This window comes from Perna viridis, chromosome 5, assembly GCF_037379345.1.
Source record: "Perna viridis isolate PV_CMFRI_1.1 ecotype Kerala chromosome 5, ASM3737934v1, whole genome shotgun sequence".
Classification (NCBI taxonomy): domain Eukaryota; kingdom Metazoa; phylum Mollusca; class Bivalvia; order Mytilida; family Mytilidae; genus Perna; species Perna viridis.
In genome coordinates, this window is record NC_142449.1 from 7,609,625 (window position 1) to 7,630,110 (window position 20,486).

At 33.8% G+C, this 20,486-nt stretch overlaps 1 protein-coding gene across 3 annotated transcripts in view; it reads left to right on the forward strand.

Annotated features, from left to right (window-relative positions):
* LOC148615803 (uncharacterized) overlaps positions 1-20,486 on the forward strand; it is a 41,507-nt gene that overhangs the window by 13,143 nt on the left and 7,878 nt on the right. For 2 of the 3 annotated variants that reach the window (XM_088582398.1, XM_088582401.1), the window contains exons 11-32: positions 1,954-2,517; positions 2,758-2,793; positions 3,528-3,668; positions 4,000-4,131; positions 4,972-5,001; positions 5,260-5,377; positions 6,413-6,552; positions 7,298-7,412; positions 7,903-8,042; positions 8,812-8,949; positions 9,171-9,303; positions 9,764-9,996; positions 10,364-10,478; positions 10,829-11,109; positions 11,450-11,564; positions 12,740-12,888; positions 13,184-13,298; positions 13,722-13,939; positions 15,919-16,033; positions 17,219-17,436; positions 17,651-17,788; positions 18,554-18,694. In XM_088582398.1, the coding sequence (XP_088438524.1) occupies positions 1,954-2,517; positions 2,758-2,793; positions 3,528-3,668; positions 4,000-4,131; positions 4,972-5,001; positions 5,260-5,377; positions 6,413-6,552; positions 7,298-7,412; positions 7,903-8,042; positions 8,812-8,949; positions 9,171-9,303; positions 9,764-9,996; positions 10,364-10,478; positions 10,829-11,109; positions 11,450-11,564; positions 12,740-12,888; positions 13,184-13,298; positions 13,722-13,939; positions 15,919-16,033; positions 17,219-17,436; positions 17,651-17,788; positions 18,554-18,694 (3,525 nt within the window). Of the gene's footprint in view, positions 1-1,953; positions 2,518-2,757; positions 2,794-3,527; positions 3,669-3,999; positions 4,132-4,971; positions 5,002-5,259; positions 5,378-6,412; positions 6,553-7,297; positions 7,413-7,902; positions 8,043-8,811; positions 8,950-9,170; positions 9,304-9,350; positions 9,484-9,763; positions 9,997-10,363; positions 10,479-10,828; positions 11,110-11,449; positions 11,565-12,739; positions 12,889-13,183; positions 13,299-13,721; positions 13,940-15,918; positions 16,034-17,218; positions 17,437-17,650; positions 17,789-18,553; positions 18,695-20,486 lie in introns of all 3 variants that reach the window. The other variant, XM_088582399.1, reaches the window with a different exon arrangement.

Below are 20,486 nucleotides of genomic sequence, written 5' to 3' on the forward strand. Positions count from 1 at the left end.
CCAAAAATATTAACTATTTAGAACGGGATCAGCGCTTTCACCACTACAAAATCACCCATCCACACAATACGCGATGATTCAAAATTTCTATTATAATTTCGTTTCCATCTCTTTTTTTTTTGTTTCGTTTCATTTCGTTTTTATTTTGTTCTAGACAACTTACTCATAGGTTAAACGTATTCAATCATGTGGAACGAAACCATTTATGGATATCAAAGGCATTGATAAAATATAGTGCAAACATCTATACATGTATTTAAATTTTTCCTAAACAGTCAGTTATGGAAAATCGCATAATGTAAAAAACGGGCAGTGTATTCATACGAAATAATCAATTTGATACATTTAAATATTCATCCACCAGGTCTCTTTTGCGGTGGAAGGACTTTTAAGGCGGTTATCAACCGGTTGTCCTTTTGATCGACTTCAGATGATACGACTCGTAAGTCACAAGACTTCCAAGTAAAAAGCGATAACGGCGGAATGAAATGCGAGTCTCCGTGTATCGGTATATTGTTTTTCGTCAATATTTCTTTATGCTGCAATCCTAATTATCTCCTTTTCTTCAAATCCGAACTTCTTGTTCATTGCTCTTTTCAACTAGTGATAATGGGGTTGTACATGTAAATAAAAATAGAATAGTTATTTTTTTAGTTTAGTTTAAACATATTAATTGCTAAAATTTACAGGCAATTGGATTGGACATAAGTTATACCAACTTACAAAGGTCCTTTCCACATAATTAATTACAAATATTTTGTGAACATACGTCAGCAACAAAACATACTATACAATGTAAACAACTTGTTGTGACAAAACTGAATCAAGAACAGTATATATGGTATCATATGTGATGAACTTGTCATTTCAATATATGTGGCAATAGTTATCTGAACTAAAAAAAGAGTATGAAAGAAAGGAAATATGGGAAATATTAACAGTTAATTTTTTAACTTAACGATGATCACAAATGCGAAAAGAACGCCAAGATTTTTTTTGTGAAATCTCCTGGCGTTCTCAGCACGAGTAGCTATAGATAACCAATTATTATATCAAATGTATACATTTTCAGTAATTAGTTGTTTATTTTCAAATACATTTTAATTATTTTCGATCGGCAGATTGACATTCCAAATCATCAATGACGTTAATTAAGTCCATTCTGTGTAAGAATCAGGCAGTGGGTGGCACATAATATTTCTCAATATGGTCTTTCTTCGCCTCAGATATATTCAATACATATAGGAAACAACTGAACACCTATTTCAATAATTACTTTTTTACTGCTTAAATAAAAATTTTCCCGCCATTTTTCCAAAGTGCATTTCAACTGAATTTTAAAAATTAAATTTTACAAACACATTGATGGTTATTTTTGGAGTTGTAAGGTATAAATACTTGGTTAATGCAATAAAATCTCTGTTTTTTCCCTTCATGTGCCACACCTTATACACATTTTGCCTGATTCTTAGACGGAGAAGTACTTAAACATTAATATCAGAAGAGAAAAGTTTTGTGAGGTATCTGAGAGTTGAATTACGGAATTGATCTCACATGTGAATGATCGAAATTCTTTACTCGGGAAAATTCAATAATTCACTGCTAAATACGTAATGTTTAACTGGACAGTAAAGTATTTTTGGTATAAGTCACGCCTCTAACTACGAAATTACTTCTATGGTATTCTAATATACTTTTATATAGTACATTTTAATTACAAATGGCGCTAATTATCGATTGATGACATTGACTGTATTTTCATATTTTACGGTGATAACTTCATAGCTATAAGATGAATCAATGAAACTTGCTTTAAAAAATTTTCAAAGTAGTTTCCTTAAAGCATTTTTTAATACAACGAAATTAACGACTAAAACTTAAATTGTACAAACACAATGTGTATAGCTCTCATTATTATCCATCTATTAATGTGAATATAAACATTTTTGACAGACTGTGGAGCAGTCGCAGACATCGTATTCACTCTTGATTCATCCGGAAGTGTTGGAAAAGCTAACTTTGACAAAATGTTGGGTTTCGTCAAGACATTAGTTAAAGGTTTCAACGTCGGACAAAACAACATCCGCATTGGTCTTCAGACCTTCAGCAACAGGGCCAATGTTCAATTCAATTTGAACAAATACACCGACAAACAGGCTGTAATGAATGCCCTCGACCACATCCCATATAACTCCGGTGGTACTAACACTGGCACTGCCCTCAACACAATGGCTAACAAGATGTTTACACAACCCAATGGCGATCGTCCAGGCATTCCAAACATTGCTATTGTGATGACTGATGGTCGTTCCAATAACCCACCAAACACCGCCAACGAGGCCAAGAAAGTACAAAAGGCAGGAATCAACGTCTACGCTGTCGGAATTGGTAAAGGTATAGATAGAAATGAATTGAATACCATTGCCACTGACCCTGACAGTTCTCACGTGATGACTGTTGATAGCTTTGACAAACTCCAACAAATATCAGCTGGATTCCAGGCTAGAGCATGTCAAAGTAAGTTACTATATTTCACTAGACATGATTATGTTTTTCCTGCATATTACACCTTTTTGTGGAAAACTTAATAGAGCGAAACCTTTTTCACAACACTAAATAATATTACTTATAATATATTATAAAACAGCGTAAATATCTACACAATATTTTGGTCATTTAGGTGTAATTATCACACCATACAAAAACCGCGTGGTAGTAAATTGAAAAAAAGAATATATATTTATTTTCTAATTTTAGCAATACCTCCAACTCCACCAGCATTTATTCCAACAAGTAAGTAACTGCGTATATTATTATTGTTTTGGAATCATTTAGGATAAATGAAGAGTTATTAAATGAATGTAGAAAAAAAACAACTGAAATGTTGACTAAGTGAAAAGGAAGACGCATTGATCCATTATAACATTGCGTTACATTGATCAAAGCTATCATGAATGATAGAAGAGTGAATAACAAAATAGATCACGAGTGCCTAGAACGCCTAGATATAATGCGTTCTTTGAACGAGTGATGCTATTCTGGTTATTCACGATAACCAGTTGATTAACTTATTCATTATACAAATTATCGCCATAATTTGCCGCTATTTACAACACTATTTCCGAAAGTACCGAATTTATTTCACTGTGGAATTATCGACTTTTTAGCATAGGGAACATTGGATGAATTACTGTTATATATCTATTTGATAACGTTTGTAAAAAAGTTTGAAACACACATCTGCAATGGCAATAGCTTTTTTGTTTTGTTTTAGATATTAATCAACAATCCAAAATGACTATTAAATTTTCATGTAAGATTTTGTTTTTTGTTTTGTTTTGTTTTGTTTTGTTTGTTTGTTTGTTTTTTTTGTTTTTGTTGTTTTTTGTTGTTGTTTTTTTGGGGGTTTTGTTTTTATTTTCTTTTTGTTTCGTTAAAAATGCTGAGGTATGTCGATGATCTTTCTGCTCAGCTGCTGTATTTCGGTATTTAATTTAAACCTTCACAAGAATGATTTTCCTCCTCAGGATCACCTATTCCAAACCCTTTGACTGATCCATGTCAGGACAAACTGAGTAACTGTCAGCAGTACGGTTTAGGTTCATGTAGTGGTGGATATTTGAAGTGGGCCACTGAGAACTGTGCACGTTTCTGTGGCATTTGTAAACGTAAGTGTTTTTACGTTTTTATATACATTGTAGCCATTTTCAAAGTATCTTTATTGCAGACTATACAAATAGTATTTCATATTTCCCAACAATTTGTTACATGAACTGTTTTGTGTTAATTAAGCAAGTTCCATTACGATTAAAATTAGACATGACCTGAAGTACCGAATTGACCAGTTTGACAATATCTTCTAAAGATTTTATTTTCATCCATCAGCATATCATATGCTGATATGTACCGGTTTCATTCTGTATTTGATGTTAAATGTTTAATATCTTGTATTCCCCGATCATCAGTTAGTTACCAATTCGTTAATTCTGTTAATTACAGCTACCATACCAACTCAACCTCCACCATGTGAGGATAATCCAGCAATCAATTGTTCCAGCTACCAGGCTAACTCATGTACTTCTTATGGACAATGGGCACATGATAACTGTAGAAAATATTGTGGATACTGTGGTATGATTTGTTTTTGCATTAACTCTGTTATATTATTTACAGATCCAAGATGCATTTTTATGTTAATAGAATTTTTTTGCTGATAGAATTGTGCGTTTAATTCTTGATAAGAAGAATTTTATCTATAGGTTCCCCCATCAAAGCGGGGTAGTTTGTCAAAAAGTGTGCGTTATAACGACCCCATGCATCCTCATTAATGCTTATATTAAGGTATTAAGTGTAATCGATTTTTCAAGTTGTACAGATCGTCTGGGAAGGGATGTTTTTTACATGAAGATTATTTAACATGTTTCGATGCGAGGTTGCAAATTTGCGATGCAAACTTTGGTCGCTCCCTCAGTGGGATTCGAACCCCTTCTCTTCTCTGACATCTATGGCAACACAGCCTGCACCAAGTCCAACGCTCTAGACCACTCGGCCAGCTAGGCAATATAACAATATAGCTTTCGTTAAACGAGAGATACTTCCTCGTAAGTAAAAGTAGAGCGCGAACATTAGCACATGATGTATCTGAATAGGACAACCTCTGATGGTATCGAATTAGATAACAGAGGATCTGTAACAGTATACATATACAGCCACACCAAGTATATAATACATATGAGAAGTCTAATGGGGTGAGGCAACTCTATCATCTTACTTGCTAGTACATTACTATATATATAATCAATGGTCAATTCATCTGCATGACAAGTCTTGTCATTTTTATGTTTATACATTTACCAGTCTCTTTGCTGTTGTGACAAACACATGAAGAACCCAGTCAATTGCTAACATGTAACTGATGAATTCTTACATTTTTTGATTCCATTGTACTATTTAAAGTACTTGATTTTGTAGCACCTGGATCCAAAGGTTTAAGTGGATTTTGTGAGTACATTTTTTACTTTTAACATGATTGGTGTAGCAACTTATATAAACGCTTGGCAATTGTTTATGTAGTAGAAAGTTCAAATAGTTCTAATCACTAAAATTTCCGATATCTGGGACATTTTAAGAATTATACTATTCATTTCACCGCTTTTCTATTTTTGTGGTTAAAATTAGTTATATAAAATTTATAATAGTTTGTTAATATTCGTATTTAAGGCAAAAGTTGAAATCAAACTCAAATGAATCATTTTGTAGATGGAATGTGTTCATACAATGGTAAAAGTTACCAACAGGGACAGAAATGGGATGATGGGTGTGCTTATGAATGTACATGTGATGACGCTAACAGAGGACTTTACAGCTGCTTTAACAAGTTAGTCCTAGTGTCTTTTTTAATCTCAAAATGCCTTTACTATACAAAGCAGCAAACTGATATGGTCTACAGAAGTTTTAATGTAGAAAACAATAATTAGCTTTAAGCGGAATGTGAGCCAATTGAATAAATTACCAGGACCTATTTTTGTATTGAAAATAAGAAATCGGGTATACATAGATGATATAAAATATTTGAAAAATAAACTTATGACAAACGTAATGATTTTGACTTTCCAATTATAAACTTACCATTTCTTTATTATGGAGTATACATTTAACAGTTGAACGTTACTACTGAGTCTGTGCTCTGTACACATGAACTTTCTTAGTAAAGTACGGGTACTGTTAAATAAGCCAGTGGTATGTTCATCCTTTGTTGACATCATCACTACAGAAGTTTTATGGTCGTTATCACAATATTATTGACCGAATACCGAATTGATATTCCTCCGAAATTTACACTTAATAGCAATAGTGGTGTAGCTCCTACGGTTTCTGAGGAGCTACATAGCTATGTCTTATGACTCACAACGTTGTGGTACAAACGGTGCAAACATATTTTGCAAGTTTTCAATCACACTACAATCGTGTAAGGGTGTTACAATTATACCGAGATCATTTCACCTCTTTTTAAAATCTTAAAAATAAGGACACAATATTGGTTTAATTAATTTTTGCATTATTTATTATTATGCAATCATCCAATTAACCGTTCAGTGTTGCTAGCAGAGCAGGAAATGCTCACCATACGGAGCACCTGAGTCATTCATACTTTGACCTTCAAACAATTCTTCATAAAGTAATTTGATTTTAACTACATTTTCATTAACTTTGAGAGAATAATTTTAAATGACTATCGATAGGATGTTGCTTTCATTATATTTCGTAAAACACTGAGTCATTCTATATATATTACCAAGACTTTAACTATTAAATGAAGAATAGTGATGAAACTATTATATGCCTTATATCAGATGTAATTGAATTAAAAAAGGCATTCATGAGGGTAATTAGAGAATATTACATATTTTAGGTGCCCTGCTTACTACAATCTACCACCACAATGTACACTAACCAAGACACCAGGAAAATGCTGTCTAGAGCCTGTCTGTAACTTCAATCCAACATTCCAAACAACCACTGGACAGAACGTTGCTACAATTAATGGCATCAGTATGTACAAAATAAATGTCTATACAGTTTATCCTATTAATGATGGTTCAATGATCATAGTTTTCCTTTCCTCTTTCGTGTACACCAGACGTTAATTTTTATGAGCAACTCTGCGGTTGTTTCTAGAAAAGCAAAGGACGCTTACCCTACCGGTGCACCTTGTCTATGCTCCCAGTTTTTAGTGGAGTCCGAGTTGCTAAATTAGTTTTGTTACTTTGAATGTATTATTTTATTTATATTATATTCTTTTTTGTGTATGTCTGTTTTCCATGTCTGGTCTTTGTCCCTGGATTACATTCTTTTGATTTCCATTGATTACTCTTATAAACTTGATATGTTACTATTACCTCCTTACTTTTTTATTTCTTTATTATGAAACGAATTGCCCGCTATTGTGTAAGTTTGGAAATTAAAAAGGATTAAAATGAATAAAGAACATATACAGGCATCAAACTTGTCTTAAAAAAAGAACAAAATGGAGATTAATGGAGCTCAAACATTTATGTATTGCATTGGTTTTAGTTTGCCTTTGTTTTATCATTTAAGTGAAGGTAAATTGAAATCTTACATCTTTTTGTATAATGAAAAATATACTAGACTCTTTACGATTTATTAAGAGTTATTAAGTTAAGTAAGAAGACTTTATTCATCCTGATATTTATTTGGTACAGTGAACCTGCTTTCTAAATAAAGATATTTACATGTCTCTTTGTTAAAAATTATCGTAATGAATATAATCCTACAGATAAATGTGTATACAATGGAAACTCCTATTACCAGAGTCAAACTTGGCAAGTTGGCTGTGAATACGAATGTATTTGTGACGATGCCGGCGCAGGGCTGTGGTCTTGTCAATCAAGGTATTTTTGTTTAAGTTTAAAATACATTGAAACATACATTCCTGCGTGCGATAAAAAGTAGGAGTTTTCACAGTTCTCAGATTTCATTCACATATTCTTCTTGATCAAATCTATTCATTGATATCTGCATGTGCAATATTGCGGTAAATCCGCTTAAAAAAAATGTATTTAAATCAAATTATCTGGATATGTATGTTTGTATTTAGCACAAATAAATGTTTTGTATTTATGATTAAATAGGAAAATATGTAGCTCTTATGAATCGAAATGTTTTATTTTACGAATGTTGTCGCCAGTCTTTTATAACACTACAAGAGTGCTTATTTTATTAAAGATTTTAGATTTATTGCCCTTTTGGAACGAATTAAAAGCGACATTTTAAACATTTCATTGGCTTTCAAACTCCTTTCCAAGACAATTGTCTCATTTTAAATCCGTATTACAACATGCGTTCATATTGTCAGAAAAATGTTTTTTGTAAACGTTTCAGATGTCCCACCTATGCCAACCTTCCATCCGTATGTCACCTAGAACAACAACCAGGAGAATGCTGTAAAAAACCCAAATGTGAATTTAACCAACAGTATGGAACATTCAGTGGTAATGGAATGATCAGTGGTAAAGGATCAGGTATGTGATGTACTTTCAGTGGTAACGAAATGTTAAGTGTTTAAAGTTTGGATAGGTAATGTACTTCATGTGGTAACGAAATAATAAGAGGTTAAGGCTTAAGTAGATAATGCACCTTTATCGGTAACGGAATGATTAGTGTATAAGGGGCCAGGTATGTGATATTCAACCCACGGTAAAACTGAGACGCTTTTAAAGAATTGTCTGAGAAATTACTTATCCTATGATATTTGTGGTGTTCAAGTTGGTATTTCAATGCAGACATAGTTATATATATTGTCAGAAGTTGACTTATATCAGACGAACGGTGAATTTTATTATGCTGTAACAGATGAGCTGTGTCTAAATTCAAAATATGCATGTCTCCAATAAAATACCCCTTTAATCATACTGATTTTTGTTACTTTAAGTTATAACTCTACGTTTCAACTGGTTTTGTTTTTTATTTTAAGTCAGTTTGAGTAAAGACTGAGTATCTTTTTCCTGAAGAAGAGTTCGTTATTTTTTTAAGACTGGATGAAATCAAATAATGCATATATATGTGTGTAAGACTTAAGAGTATAATAAGCTCTTTTCCAATGTCCAATGTGTGTTAACCTTCCACCTTTGTTTTAAATAGTTTTATTTCTACTTTAAGCTACTTTTGTACTTATCTTTTAGAAATGTGTTTCATGGGAATGTTTTCAACGTGGAATACTTTATAAGCGGTTTTGGACAGACAAATTAATCGAGTAAATGAAAATTCAAGAAAACTCTCCTATTATTTCAGGATATACAGTACAACCAACAGAGGCTCCATGTGTGAACAAAATTAATAACTGCGTTCAGTATGGAGCAGATATATGTAGCAATCCAGATTATGCTGGATGGGTAAAGACTAACTGCAGGAAATTCTGTAATATATGCAGTATGTATTCTAATGAGATGTGTTTGATGTATTGATATTAAATTTAAGTATGCTGGTTTGTTTTTTACTTAAAAATGGTCTTCCAAATCTTGTATTAGTAAAGACATGTTATTGACATTCCAGTGTCACTAAATTGTCCACACTTTTCAGAAAGGATTGGTTAATTTTCAAACATTTTATTGCTATATATTTCGTATAAAGCAGAATATTTACTCTGACAGACGTACCAGGGCCGCATGATCTTTGTATTTACAAGGGTGTATCCTACAAACAAGGAGAAACATGGTTTGATGGTTGCAACTATGAATGCAAATGTGAAAATGCCATTTATGGTTACTACAGATGTAACAAACGGTAAATATTTCTCTATATACCAAAATAAAAGAAACCTATGTTTTCAGACGTAACCGGGCCGAATGATGTATGCATTTATAAGGGTCAATCTTATAGACAAGGAGATACTTGGTTTGATGGATGTGAATCTGAATGTAAATGCGAAAATGCCAAATATGGGTATTACAGGTGTAACAAGCGGTAAATATCGTAGGTCGATAGATTAATGGTGAATGATATATCTTAGAAGCTAGTAACATGTTGCATGTACAATGTATTGGGACCCTTATACTCCCCTTTATCCTCGACTTTATGTAAGATTCACATTCTCCCTGATAGATGTAAAACGTTTGCTAGACAATCTTTCAGGTGGCTATCACCGGAATTCTAAACATTGCAAAAGGGTAAGTTTTACACTGTTCCTAAAACAGTTTGATAGATTTAAAATTGTATTTACTTTTGGCTGTTTAATGCTTTACAGCTGTCCAGACTACGTTAATCTTCCACTTAACTGCCAGTTTGTAACAGTACCCGGTGATTGCTGTAAGAAGGTAGAGTGTACAGGAGGTCAAGGATCTTTTGTGGGTTCATCCTTAACCCCAGGACTAATTGGTAGCCAACCTATACCAAGTAAACAAATGATTCCTTCTCCTCTACCAGGCCAACCAACTCCAGCACCTGGTCAAATTCCACAGTTGATCCCAAGCAAAGTCGGTAAGTACTGTGAAAAAGCTATTAATCTATACAGTACACTGCATAAAGTCGAGCTGTGTATAAAGTCGATTGATTTTTGACACCTTCTCTGGTTAATGCAAAATAGCAGAAAATTCGATCACTTATTAGTTAGAAAATAATGATTTTCAAAAACTACATTGATTTATCTTTACATTGACATAAGATATAGCCGTATACCCTCTAGACCCATTGAACTCATAAACTAAATAACTTTTTAAAACTATATCTGCAACCTGTTATTTAGAACATTTGTAACAAAATTCTTTAATCCGAAATTATGATTTTTTAACTATGTGATATCTTTTTGAACTTCTCTTAAGTTAAAGTACCATTTTCTTTTTAATAGCTGGCTGTTATGTAAATGGATCTTTATACCAACAAGGCCAGAGATGGGTTGTTGGGTGCGATTTGGTTTGTAGATGTGACGATGCTTCCGCTGGTCGTTACAGATGTGATCCTAAGTAAGCCTAGTTATAGGTTATAGTTAACTTCCTACGCAATTGATAAATAAGTATATACTAAAGACAACCCATTCTTTGACTATTGGATTAACTTTTTTTATGTCCACTGTGCATTGTTTTTTTTTTTCTTGAAGAATGATTTGTTTTGTAATGCATTAGTTTACTTTAAGTTGTTATTCTATTTGATATTACGAACAATTTCTTTGTTCTGCAAAAAAAGCAAAACATTGTATCAATCTAACATAAAGAAAAAGTTTGCTCTCAATTTCATCGGATACAAACTTTGAATATCAACTTTAAACATGAGCAGATGTACTTGGTTAACGCATTTTGATTAATTTTGAACAAAGATGTCCAGAGTTCCAAGGACTTCCAGCTTCGTGTACGTTGGTCGAAGATCCAAACGATAGATGTTGTCAAATTCCAAACTGCCCAGCAAATGTGAATGGACAAACACTCATTGTTCCAGTTCCGCAATATGGCCCAGGTTTCTCTGGTTATGGCAAAGCCACCTACCAACCAGTTACCGGTACATATGTACCAGGTCCCAGTGGTAATATGACTACTGGTACAGGATCACAATCAACTTTTACAGGCGGCAATACTGGTCCTCAGGTCACTGGCGGAAGGAGTGAGTTTAGCTACTAGTAGTTGGCTGTGGACGTTTTTGTCCATTTTATGTAGTTCGAAATAATTAATAACAACTGTTAAATACGACTTCAACTACAAATAATGCACATTATAAAAAAGGTGATCAGTCAAAGTTTTTTTATAAACTTTCTAAGCATCTTTTAGAAAGTAATATTTACAGTACAAATACCTTTATATTTTTTGTTAGATTTGGAAAGAAGAGAAGCAAGTTAAACGTTTAGCCGAACTAATAATACTTCCCACCATCTTGTTTTAGTTCTGATCATTAACTTGTTTTTTCCTTTTTTATTGAATTATTATATCTGATGTTTCTCTGGTAGATTCATGTGTGTACAAAGGAAAGGTATATCAACAGGGGGCTACTTGGGATGATGGCTGTGATTATAGATGTACATGTGTCGACGGCAATCAAGGAAGATATCAATGCAATGATAGGTTAGTACATAAATGTTTCATTAGAGGGTTTTGTTTTTTGCAAAAATTGATTTTGTGGAGAGGTTAATTCATCTTCTAAATATACAGAAGGAGATGTTGTAAAAATGCTTGAATTTTTTATCATCAAAGTTTTTTGTCAAGTGAGATGGTTGTCATGCCAGTTTGAACGAATTGTGGTTCTTCTCTCTTTTGAAACTGATTATAATATAGCTGATCTTACTCAAAAGAATGAACATCATTTAGCCAGATCGGTTGATCTCAGTTTATACAGATGCCGTTTAGTCTTTAAACGAAAATATTATACATAGCATCTACCACAATAAAGGACGTTACAGATACACAGCTTCATATCTCGCCCTACTCTTATAAATCGATGATAAGGGAAAACCCCTGACTTAACTATAAGGCAAAAACCGCGATGACTTCTAGTAAACTTTCCTTTATCTGTGGCAACATCCTTTCAACACACGGTTATGGAGTTTTCATATCGCACTTTATATGTCATACCAGAGCTTGCCGAAACGACTTTTTCTTATCATACTAGACTTCTTACAACAAGGGTTATGAAACAGGACAATGATAATCAGTTTTGTTCACCGTGTCCCAATTTTTGTCTCCCATCTACCCTGGGCATTTTTAGCAATTCGGCTGGTGTATATAAAGAAATTAAAAAAAAACAGATGACGATAATGTTACCGGTTCAGTCAGCCAGTTTAGTGGTGTGATTTTGGATTGCTAGTTTACTTTTGTTTCTATGGGAATGTTATTTTGATATTTGTGTGTGTATCTTCTTGGTGAAGTCGTTATGCTTGTACTATGTGCTTTTTATTATCGTTAGAATCTTGGTTCTTTTGATTCCCTTTTCACCTTAATTCCGTTAGATATTTGGTTAATAACTGGGTAGACGCTGATGGGTTTATATGCATTGCCATTTTTTGTAAATGATTAATTATATTTTTACCGAGGTAGCTCAACCTAGAAGTATAGTTTGCTATACCTTTATTTTCAAAGCATTGATTGTTCATTGCTGTTTAGATCTATGAGAGTTAATTTTTCGGCTCCTAATGTATGCAAACTATCCATTTTATTATTTTGTTTTCTCTATCTTATTCTCTTGTTTTTTTTATTATTATTATTTAACATTGATTTAATCGAATAATTGGTTTTAATTCCAGATGTCCTAACTTTATGAATATTCCAGCTCAGTGTAGATTGATTCCAGATCCTGCAGATCAGTGTTGTAAGAAAATAAGTTGTGATTTCACTCAGAAGATTACCACTCCAGCTCCTTTTTATGTCAGAACAACACCTATTTCAGGTGGAGGTCAGTAATTTTTACCAAACATTGCAAGAATTAATTTTCTTGGTTTTGGTAAATGTTCTATACATTAAAAGAGTTAGTAATTCTATTAGGTACAAAATTGTAGACTCTAGAACACCATATATCCATTTTTGTGATACTATTTTATTGAATGACGTAGAAGATGATTTACTGTTTCTATAGCTATCATTTTATACGGTTAACATGGACGTTACTAATAACATCGTTTTTCACATGGATAGTCACTTGATTTGAAACTTTGTTCTTAGTGACATAACGGCTATTTTTTATCTTTCAGACTACTGTGTATATAAAGGATCATACTACAGACAAGGTGAGAGCTGGGAAGATGGCTGTAGTTTGAGATGTAGATGTGAGGATGCTGTAAACCACTACTATCAGTGTTCAGACAGGTAAAAAAGTAACAATAACCAAATACCAGTTATTTAAGACATGCAGACAGTGTAAGAGTTATAATATACATATATTTGATGAATGTTGTTTAAAAAGTTTTAAAATGAGATCACTCGTGGAAACATCTTTAGACTTACTAAAATAATAAAAGCGGTTTCGTTGAATTGGGAACTATATTTCTTTCTTGAATCTTTTAAGATAATGACTTTCTATGCGACAAATTCAAAAGGTTCGTTCAGAAGTAAAGATATAAGTTTAGTTTAATGATCTGGATAGTTCACACCAGCTGAATTGATCCAATATGTATTATAACACGAAGGACAACTGGTGTATCTCACCAGCAACTGGCTATTTAATATTCTCTTTTGTAAGTCATCAATCAATAGAATGTGTAGGAAATATTATCATTTAATTGATTGCAGGTGTGGAAAATACGATAATATTCCACTTGGATGTCAATATGTTCCTGATCCAAAAGACCCAACATGTTGCCGTGTGCCACAATGTAGTGTCACAGGAACAATAGGACAAGGAACAAGTGGGTTTAATCCTGCTGGATTCTCTGGTAGTTTTACTGGATATGGCAGACCGCAATCACTTACAGGAACTGGATCACAAATCTCTAATACTGGATATTCTAGTATGTGTGCAATACATTGCTTCAAAAGTTAATTCCAGGAATAATATGTTTATTACAATTTTAAAGAAAAAAAATCATTGTGGTAATTTGTAATTTGTGGTCACTGATTTTTATGGGGTCCCAAAACTAATTTTTTCCTGAGCTCTATTTTTTCATAACCCGATACTCAGTTAAAATCCCGACTAAAACACATCGTACATCGTTGTTTTTCCAAAAAGATGGTATACCTAGATACAAATATAGTTCTTGGTAGATAGTCCTCATATTTTGTAAGAAATAATTCAAAATCATCTTCTAAATATACAGAAGATGTTTACAAAATACCGGAATTTTTAATCGACAACATATTGGTCCAGTGTGGTGGATGCGTTTTCCAACAAACGGTCGGCATTACAATGGTAACAAATTCTGCTCCTCTACTTTCTGTCCTATTCCTTCACTCTTATCAGGCTGAATTTCCGAAAGAAAGAATATCGTTTAGTTAGATCCTTTAATCTCACTTATCTTTAAACAATCCTAATTTCGTGGATTTGATACATCGCATCTACCCCAAAAAACTTGAAGTAAAGGATACTACGGACACTATGAAGTCAGCCTCATATCTTGACCTACATTTAGAAATCGATGGTAAGGGAAACTTTACGACAAACGTAGATAACTTTTCATTCAGAATTGTCAACTTTCCTTTGATCTGAGGCTTCAGCACCTGCGTATGGAGTTTCATGTCACAACTCATGCTTTAAGCCAGAGCTTGCCGAAACTACGCAGACTTTTTGTAACCGGCTAGAGTTCTAACAAGTAGACTTCTGGAACAGGGTAATATTGCTACAAGATTGAAGTCATCACTACAGAAGGTTTATGGTCGTCATCATGAACTCGTGGATCGTTACGGTGTATCTATCTATCTGCACCATGAAAACTGATTTGTTCAACGTGTCATAGTTTTCCTTTTTCTTTCGTCTACGGACTTGACTTTTTATGAGCAACTCGGTGGGTATTTCTAGAAAAGCAGAGGACGTTTACCCTGTCAGTGCACCTAGTCCATGTTCCCAGTTTTTAGTGGAATCCGAGTTGCTCATTTGCTTTTGTAACTTTTTATGTATTATTTGAGTTACTTTATGTTTTTTGTTGTGTGTATCTGTTTTCCATGTCTGGTATTTGTCCCTGGATTCCCTTGGTTCCATTGATTATTCTTTCAATTATTTTCAAGTCAAATCATTAACTCATTGATGAAATTTGAGTCTACAAATTAATGCGCAGTGATAATGTATTAATATGATAAACAAATGAACATTGATTGAGTCTTTATTTGGAATAATTTTAGACTTGGTTCATTACTTCCATCGCTTTTAAGCTGTCAAGGGAATCCAGTTTATTTGTTGTCGTTACGTCTGTACATTTGTCTCATAACCTCAGCCACACCTCATTTTGACGATTTGAAACTCCAACTTAATGGGTTTTACTTGTGTAAGATTATTTTCTTGGTAGCATGTCAACTTCCTATTTGTCATGTACTGTATTGAACTTCTTCTTTGAAAAACTTTGCAAATAACTATCCATTTTTTTGTATATACGTTTAAAGCTTCAGTCTGCTATTTTTAATCATTGTAAGTTTTATTGCTTGATTGCCCGTCAGTGCCATGATAAGGACAGAAGTTTTGAAGGCACCAGTAAATGTTCGTCACAAAAATTCTCAACCATCATTCATGAGAACGCATTCAAATTGTGTGTATAGCTTTAACTTGATTAGTAATATAAGTGGTAATTAATATTTCATATGGATAGTAATCTTTTTATTTCTAACTAGTTCATTTCAGTCGATGAACAATGAATAATAATGGATGTCAAAAAAGTTTCCATTGCAGGGTCGGGCTATTAGGAGCTGTATTTGAGAATCAACGATATAAAAACAATATTATTTATTTAGTTAAAAAATGAACAAACCTTATCATGTTTAATTGACTATTTCTGTTTTGTAGATGCTTGTATCTACAAGGGCAAAATTCACCAACAGGGTGACACATGGCATGATGGATGTGATTATGATTGTGAATGTATTGATGCTAAATCAGGACAATACAGGTGTTCTGACAGGTAAAAATCATTCTGATATACATATTGTAAAAAAGGTTAACTTCTTAGATATTGGTAAAATTAAGAAAGAATAAACGGAAATGCAAGGAGTTGACAATTTAATAACCAATATTCAGATAACATTGTTTTATGCCAAGACAAAACACTATTTACATAAACAGACAGGTAAAGTTACCTAGATATATTTTTACAACAAACTTTTTCACTGATGGCATTTAAGTCCGCTCATGGAGGCTTGTAATCCGGCTACCCCCCCCCCTCCGAAGTCCGCTCATGGAGGCTGATAATCCGGTTACCTCCCTAATATTTTTTTAAAAGAAATACGGGTTAGGTTGGTAGGTTGGTACTCTAGTTATTTCTATGAATTTAAGTTGTCTTTTCATTATATTATGCATGTCCGTCTGAGTGAGCTCATTTGCTATATGAATTTTTATGCATCGTTTTGGTATTATTGTATGAGTGTTTATGGGAATGTTCGTTAAAGGGTAGGACTGAGTTCGTCGTCATCGTTTTCCTCTTTCGTGTAACTATCCACCCTAGGTTGTCGACAAGTTATTTTTATCTACTTATATGTATTCGCACATTTCATTATTTTTCATATATTTTCCTAAGGGGTGTGATTGTAATGGGCTCAGTTTCCACAATATACATGTAAGCGATCGAAGGTCCTTCCTTCAAATTGAACCTGTATAAAGTAATGATAAGATGCAGTATGATGCAGTATTAGTATTAACTATCACCTGACCTAAATAGCCCGTTTTGAGGGACCTACGTTTTTACACAGTGTTCACAGGAATGATTTTTCTATTTGCATTTGCTTTCAACCAGTGAGTAAAAGTGTGGTGAAGGTACCCGAGGTTATCTTTGAATGGAATGTAACCCAATGTCTTAGTTTTGTCAGTAAGGATACCTGAGATAAACACAGATTTTGCAAACGCCTCCAGGAGTGATCCACCAGCAACTTTGACTGCTTTGCAAAACAATCATGCCAATGAATAAAGAAAGATCATTCTGTAGCTTAACAAATGTATCACAGTCTATGTTGGCCATTTTTAACCGTTTTCATAGTGTATGTTTATACCCGAACCGCGTTTTTTTTTTAAATTTGTCCTATCTTATCAGTTAAAGTTCACTCCTGGATGTCAGTCATTATTGTAAGTAATAATAATGAATTTTGCCAAATAGATGCCCAAGATATGGTGCTCTACCCTCGAACTGTCGCTTGGTACCCGATGTTGCTGATCAGTGTTGTCAAAAGGCAGAATGTGACCCACCATCCAGTAGTACATGCGTTGACAAGAATCCCTCATGTAGCCAATACGGTCAATACGCTTGCTATAAACCATATGATGGATGGGCAAGAGACAATTGTGCTAAATACTGCGGATTTTGTGGCGGTGCTGGTAATAATTTTAATTTTTGCTGAAACTCTGTAAACATCGTAACATTTTTCTGGGGAAGGTTTTGTTTGGATTTTTATATATGTAAGTCTTGTGTAGAAAATACTAGTAATGCTTTTCATAAGAGATAGTTTTATATGATCTTTTATAAGTAGTATCATATTTGTAAAACCTTGTAAGAAATTTTATCTTTACGTATTATCATTTCTTTATATAGGACGTGTGACAACCCAAGCACCTTCAGGTGTTTGTGCTGATCAGATTCCAAACTGTAAGGACTACACGACTAGCGTCTGTAGTGGGCAGTATGCTAGCTGGGCTCAGTACAACTGTCCTAAGTTCTGCAATTTGTGTGGTAGGTCAAGTTTATAAATATGTCGATACTCTCTAAAATACAAACCACCGGAGAACATAATGGGAACGCACATAACATACACGAGCAAAATTATTTACATGAAGTGCACGACTTTCACATAAATTGGATTGGAGTTATCTTTGTGAAAGTTAGTTCTTTTAGGGTATTATGGATGCTTATGCTTGTGTAGGCTAGGTATGCCATTAGATGCCCTATTTTAAAGTTTGACATGCAATGCAAGAATCTTACTATCTGCCTTGTGTATAAAATTTGTAAATCTGTACCTTTTTTCTCTACTCGTATAGAAGGTCAAGGCTGCAATCATCTTTTTCTGTCGTTTGTTAGTTCTTGAAAATTTTTCAGTTTCTAGAGCATGATATTTGTTTATATGGAGTCTTGCCATGATTAGATGTATGTGAGTTCTAAACTCTTTTCTGTCGATATTTTGGTACATTGTGTAGCATTCTTCTTATCAATATTTTGACGGTACCTACACTTCTTCAACATAACACTTTGGATTATATTAAGTTTTGTGCCAACTTTCATATTCAGTATACAGCAGCACAATAGTATTGTATTTTCAGTTCTTTCGGGTACTTTTTTTTTAACTTCCTGAGAATTAAGCAAGTTGCATATTTTTTTTTCAAAAACACGTCATAGTTTAAAAATTCTTATTTTATTTTTAGGTCAATTGAAACCTCAGTGTTAAACATTCTCTCCTTAAATATGTTTTTTTCATATACTAAAGCGTGTATGTCGTAACAGGTACAGCTGGAACCATGACAGGTACTGGTACAGGTGGAACAATGACCGGTACAGGACCAGGTGGAACCATGACTGGTACAGGTACAGGTGGAACCATGACAGGTACAGGTGGAACCATGACAGGTACAGGTACTGGAACCAGTAAGTTATCCTTCCATATCTTGTACAATGCCATACTACTGTAAGAGGGGACCACGTAAAAAGAACTAATGCATGTATAGATTGTTATATTATGACATGCACATATGAACGGACTGGTACTGGTATAGGTAACATGACAGATACTGATATATATTGGTACATTTACTTGTATTAGTACACACACGTAGTGATATTATAGAACACTGGTACACTACAAGTGGTAACATTACTCGAACTGGTACAGTAACCATTACTAGATAATGGTATTTCATGATAATACTGGTTCTTTAGTAGCAAGGCCTGTACTGTTACAGTGTTACAGGCGGTAACATGATTTGAACTGATACAGGAACCATTTAGTATTTTCATTATTGATTTTAGTTGGAAAATTACTAGTTCTGAAACTAGCACAGATTCAAGGATAACGGGTATATGTATTAAAAACATAACGCGAAAACATAACTGGAAGGTATGGCCAGGTATGATTACTGGTAAGTGAATTTGTGTAGGGATATAATTCATAATTTCTGAAACCGTTTTAAACATGACATGTACAAACTCAAAATTTTCTAGATTAAATTTTTCATAATTTAAAAATGTTTAAATAAGTTAGTTATTAGTTGAGAACCTTTTTGACTTTATATCTCACAGAGCCGTAAATGTGTTCTTAAAACTTTTTTTACTCTAACTTTCACGGAGCCTTGTATCTATTGCTTTTTTCAGCTTGTAGATTTCTATAAACTTCTGTGATTATGCTTTGTGATTATGATTATGAATTTCAATTGAAAATCGAGTGTGATTTGTTAATTGATTGATTGATTATTGTGGTTTAACGCCCGAGCAGCAATAGTTCAGCCATATTCAGGTATTGAACATGAAATGGATGGTAAAATGAACATGAAATGATGATGATGATAATGGTGAAATGAAAAATGGGATGGGACACAAGGACTTTAGGGGCGACAAATCTTGGTTGCCACTGGAAATAGGGAGGAATGGTAGGGTTTGGCAATATAGCCTTCTTTGGCGGAGCCCAATGGTACCTACTTCGGGAGAATATCACAAAACGTGGCATTTTTCCAACAGATAGCACCACTACGGTTTGCGGTCAGGTTTTTCGTATTATGGCCTGACGACCCCAAGCGTGGCAGGGGTACCCCATTCCACCATCTGGAGCACATAACCCGATTGATCTGTGAGCAGAGCGCCCTAGCCCCCGGTCAGGGTTTTGAGCAATAATTAGTCGCCTCTTACGACAGGCTTAGCGCTGCTGCGGGACTATTCTTTATAAAACAGGAACCGCACGAGGCGTGATTTGTTCAAACTTGTACAATTACTGTGTAATGGATAATTCCCCTTAAAAGACGTTTAATAAAAATTAAATGTGACATCTGTTACTACTTTTGTATGAAATTAGTGATATATTTTGATGGCCTCTAATGTGGAAATATCATAACGAGCCGACAGAAGTCTAATTTGAGAACTTTGCGATGTTTGTGTATCGTTACCAAGGTACAATTTAATTCATTATCAAAGAAAAAAAAGCAAAATATTTTGGAAAATGTGCGGCTGATTAATACCAAATTTGAAAAAAAAGTATTAAAACAATTGTAATAAAACAAAACACTACCAACAACGTAAGTTTAATTTGTCTTCTGTATGTTATGATATAAATGCGTTTTTTAGCTCACTTGGCGTCCGTCGTCGTTGTCGTCCGTCGTCAGTCGTCGTTAATAATTATTGAAAACTATTCTCCTCTGATACTCCTTGACCAATTAGAACCAAACTTATT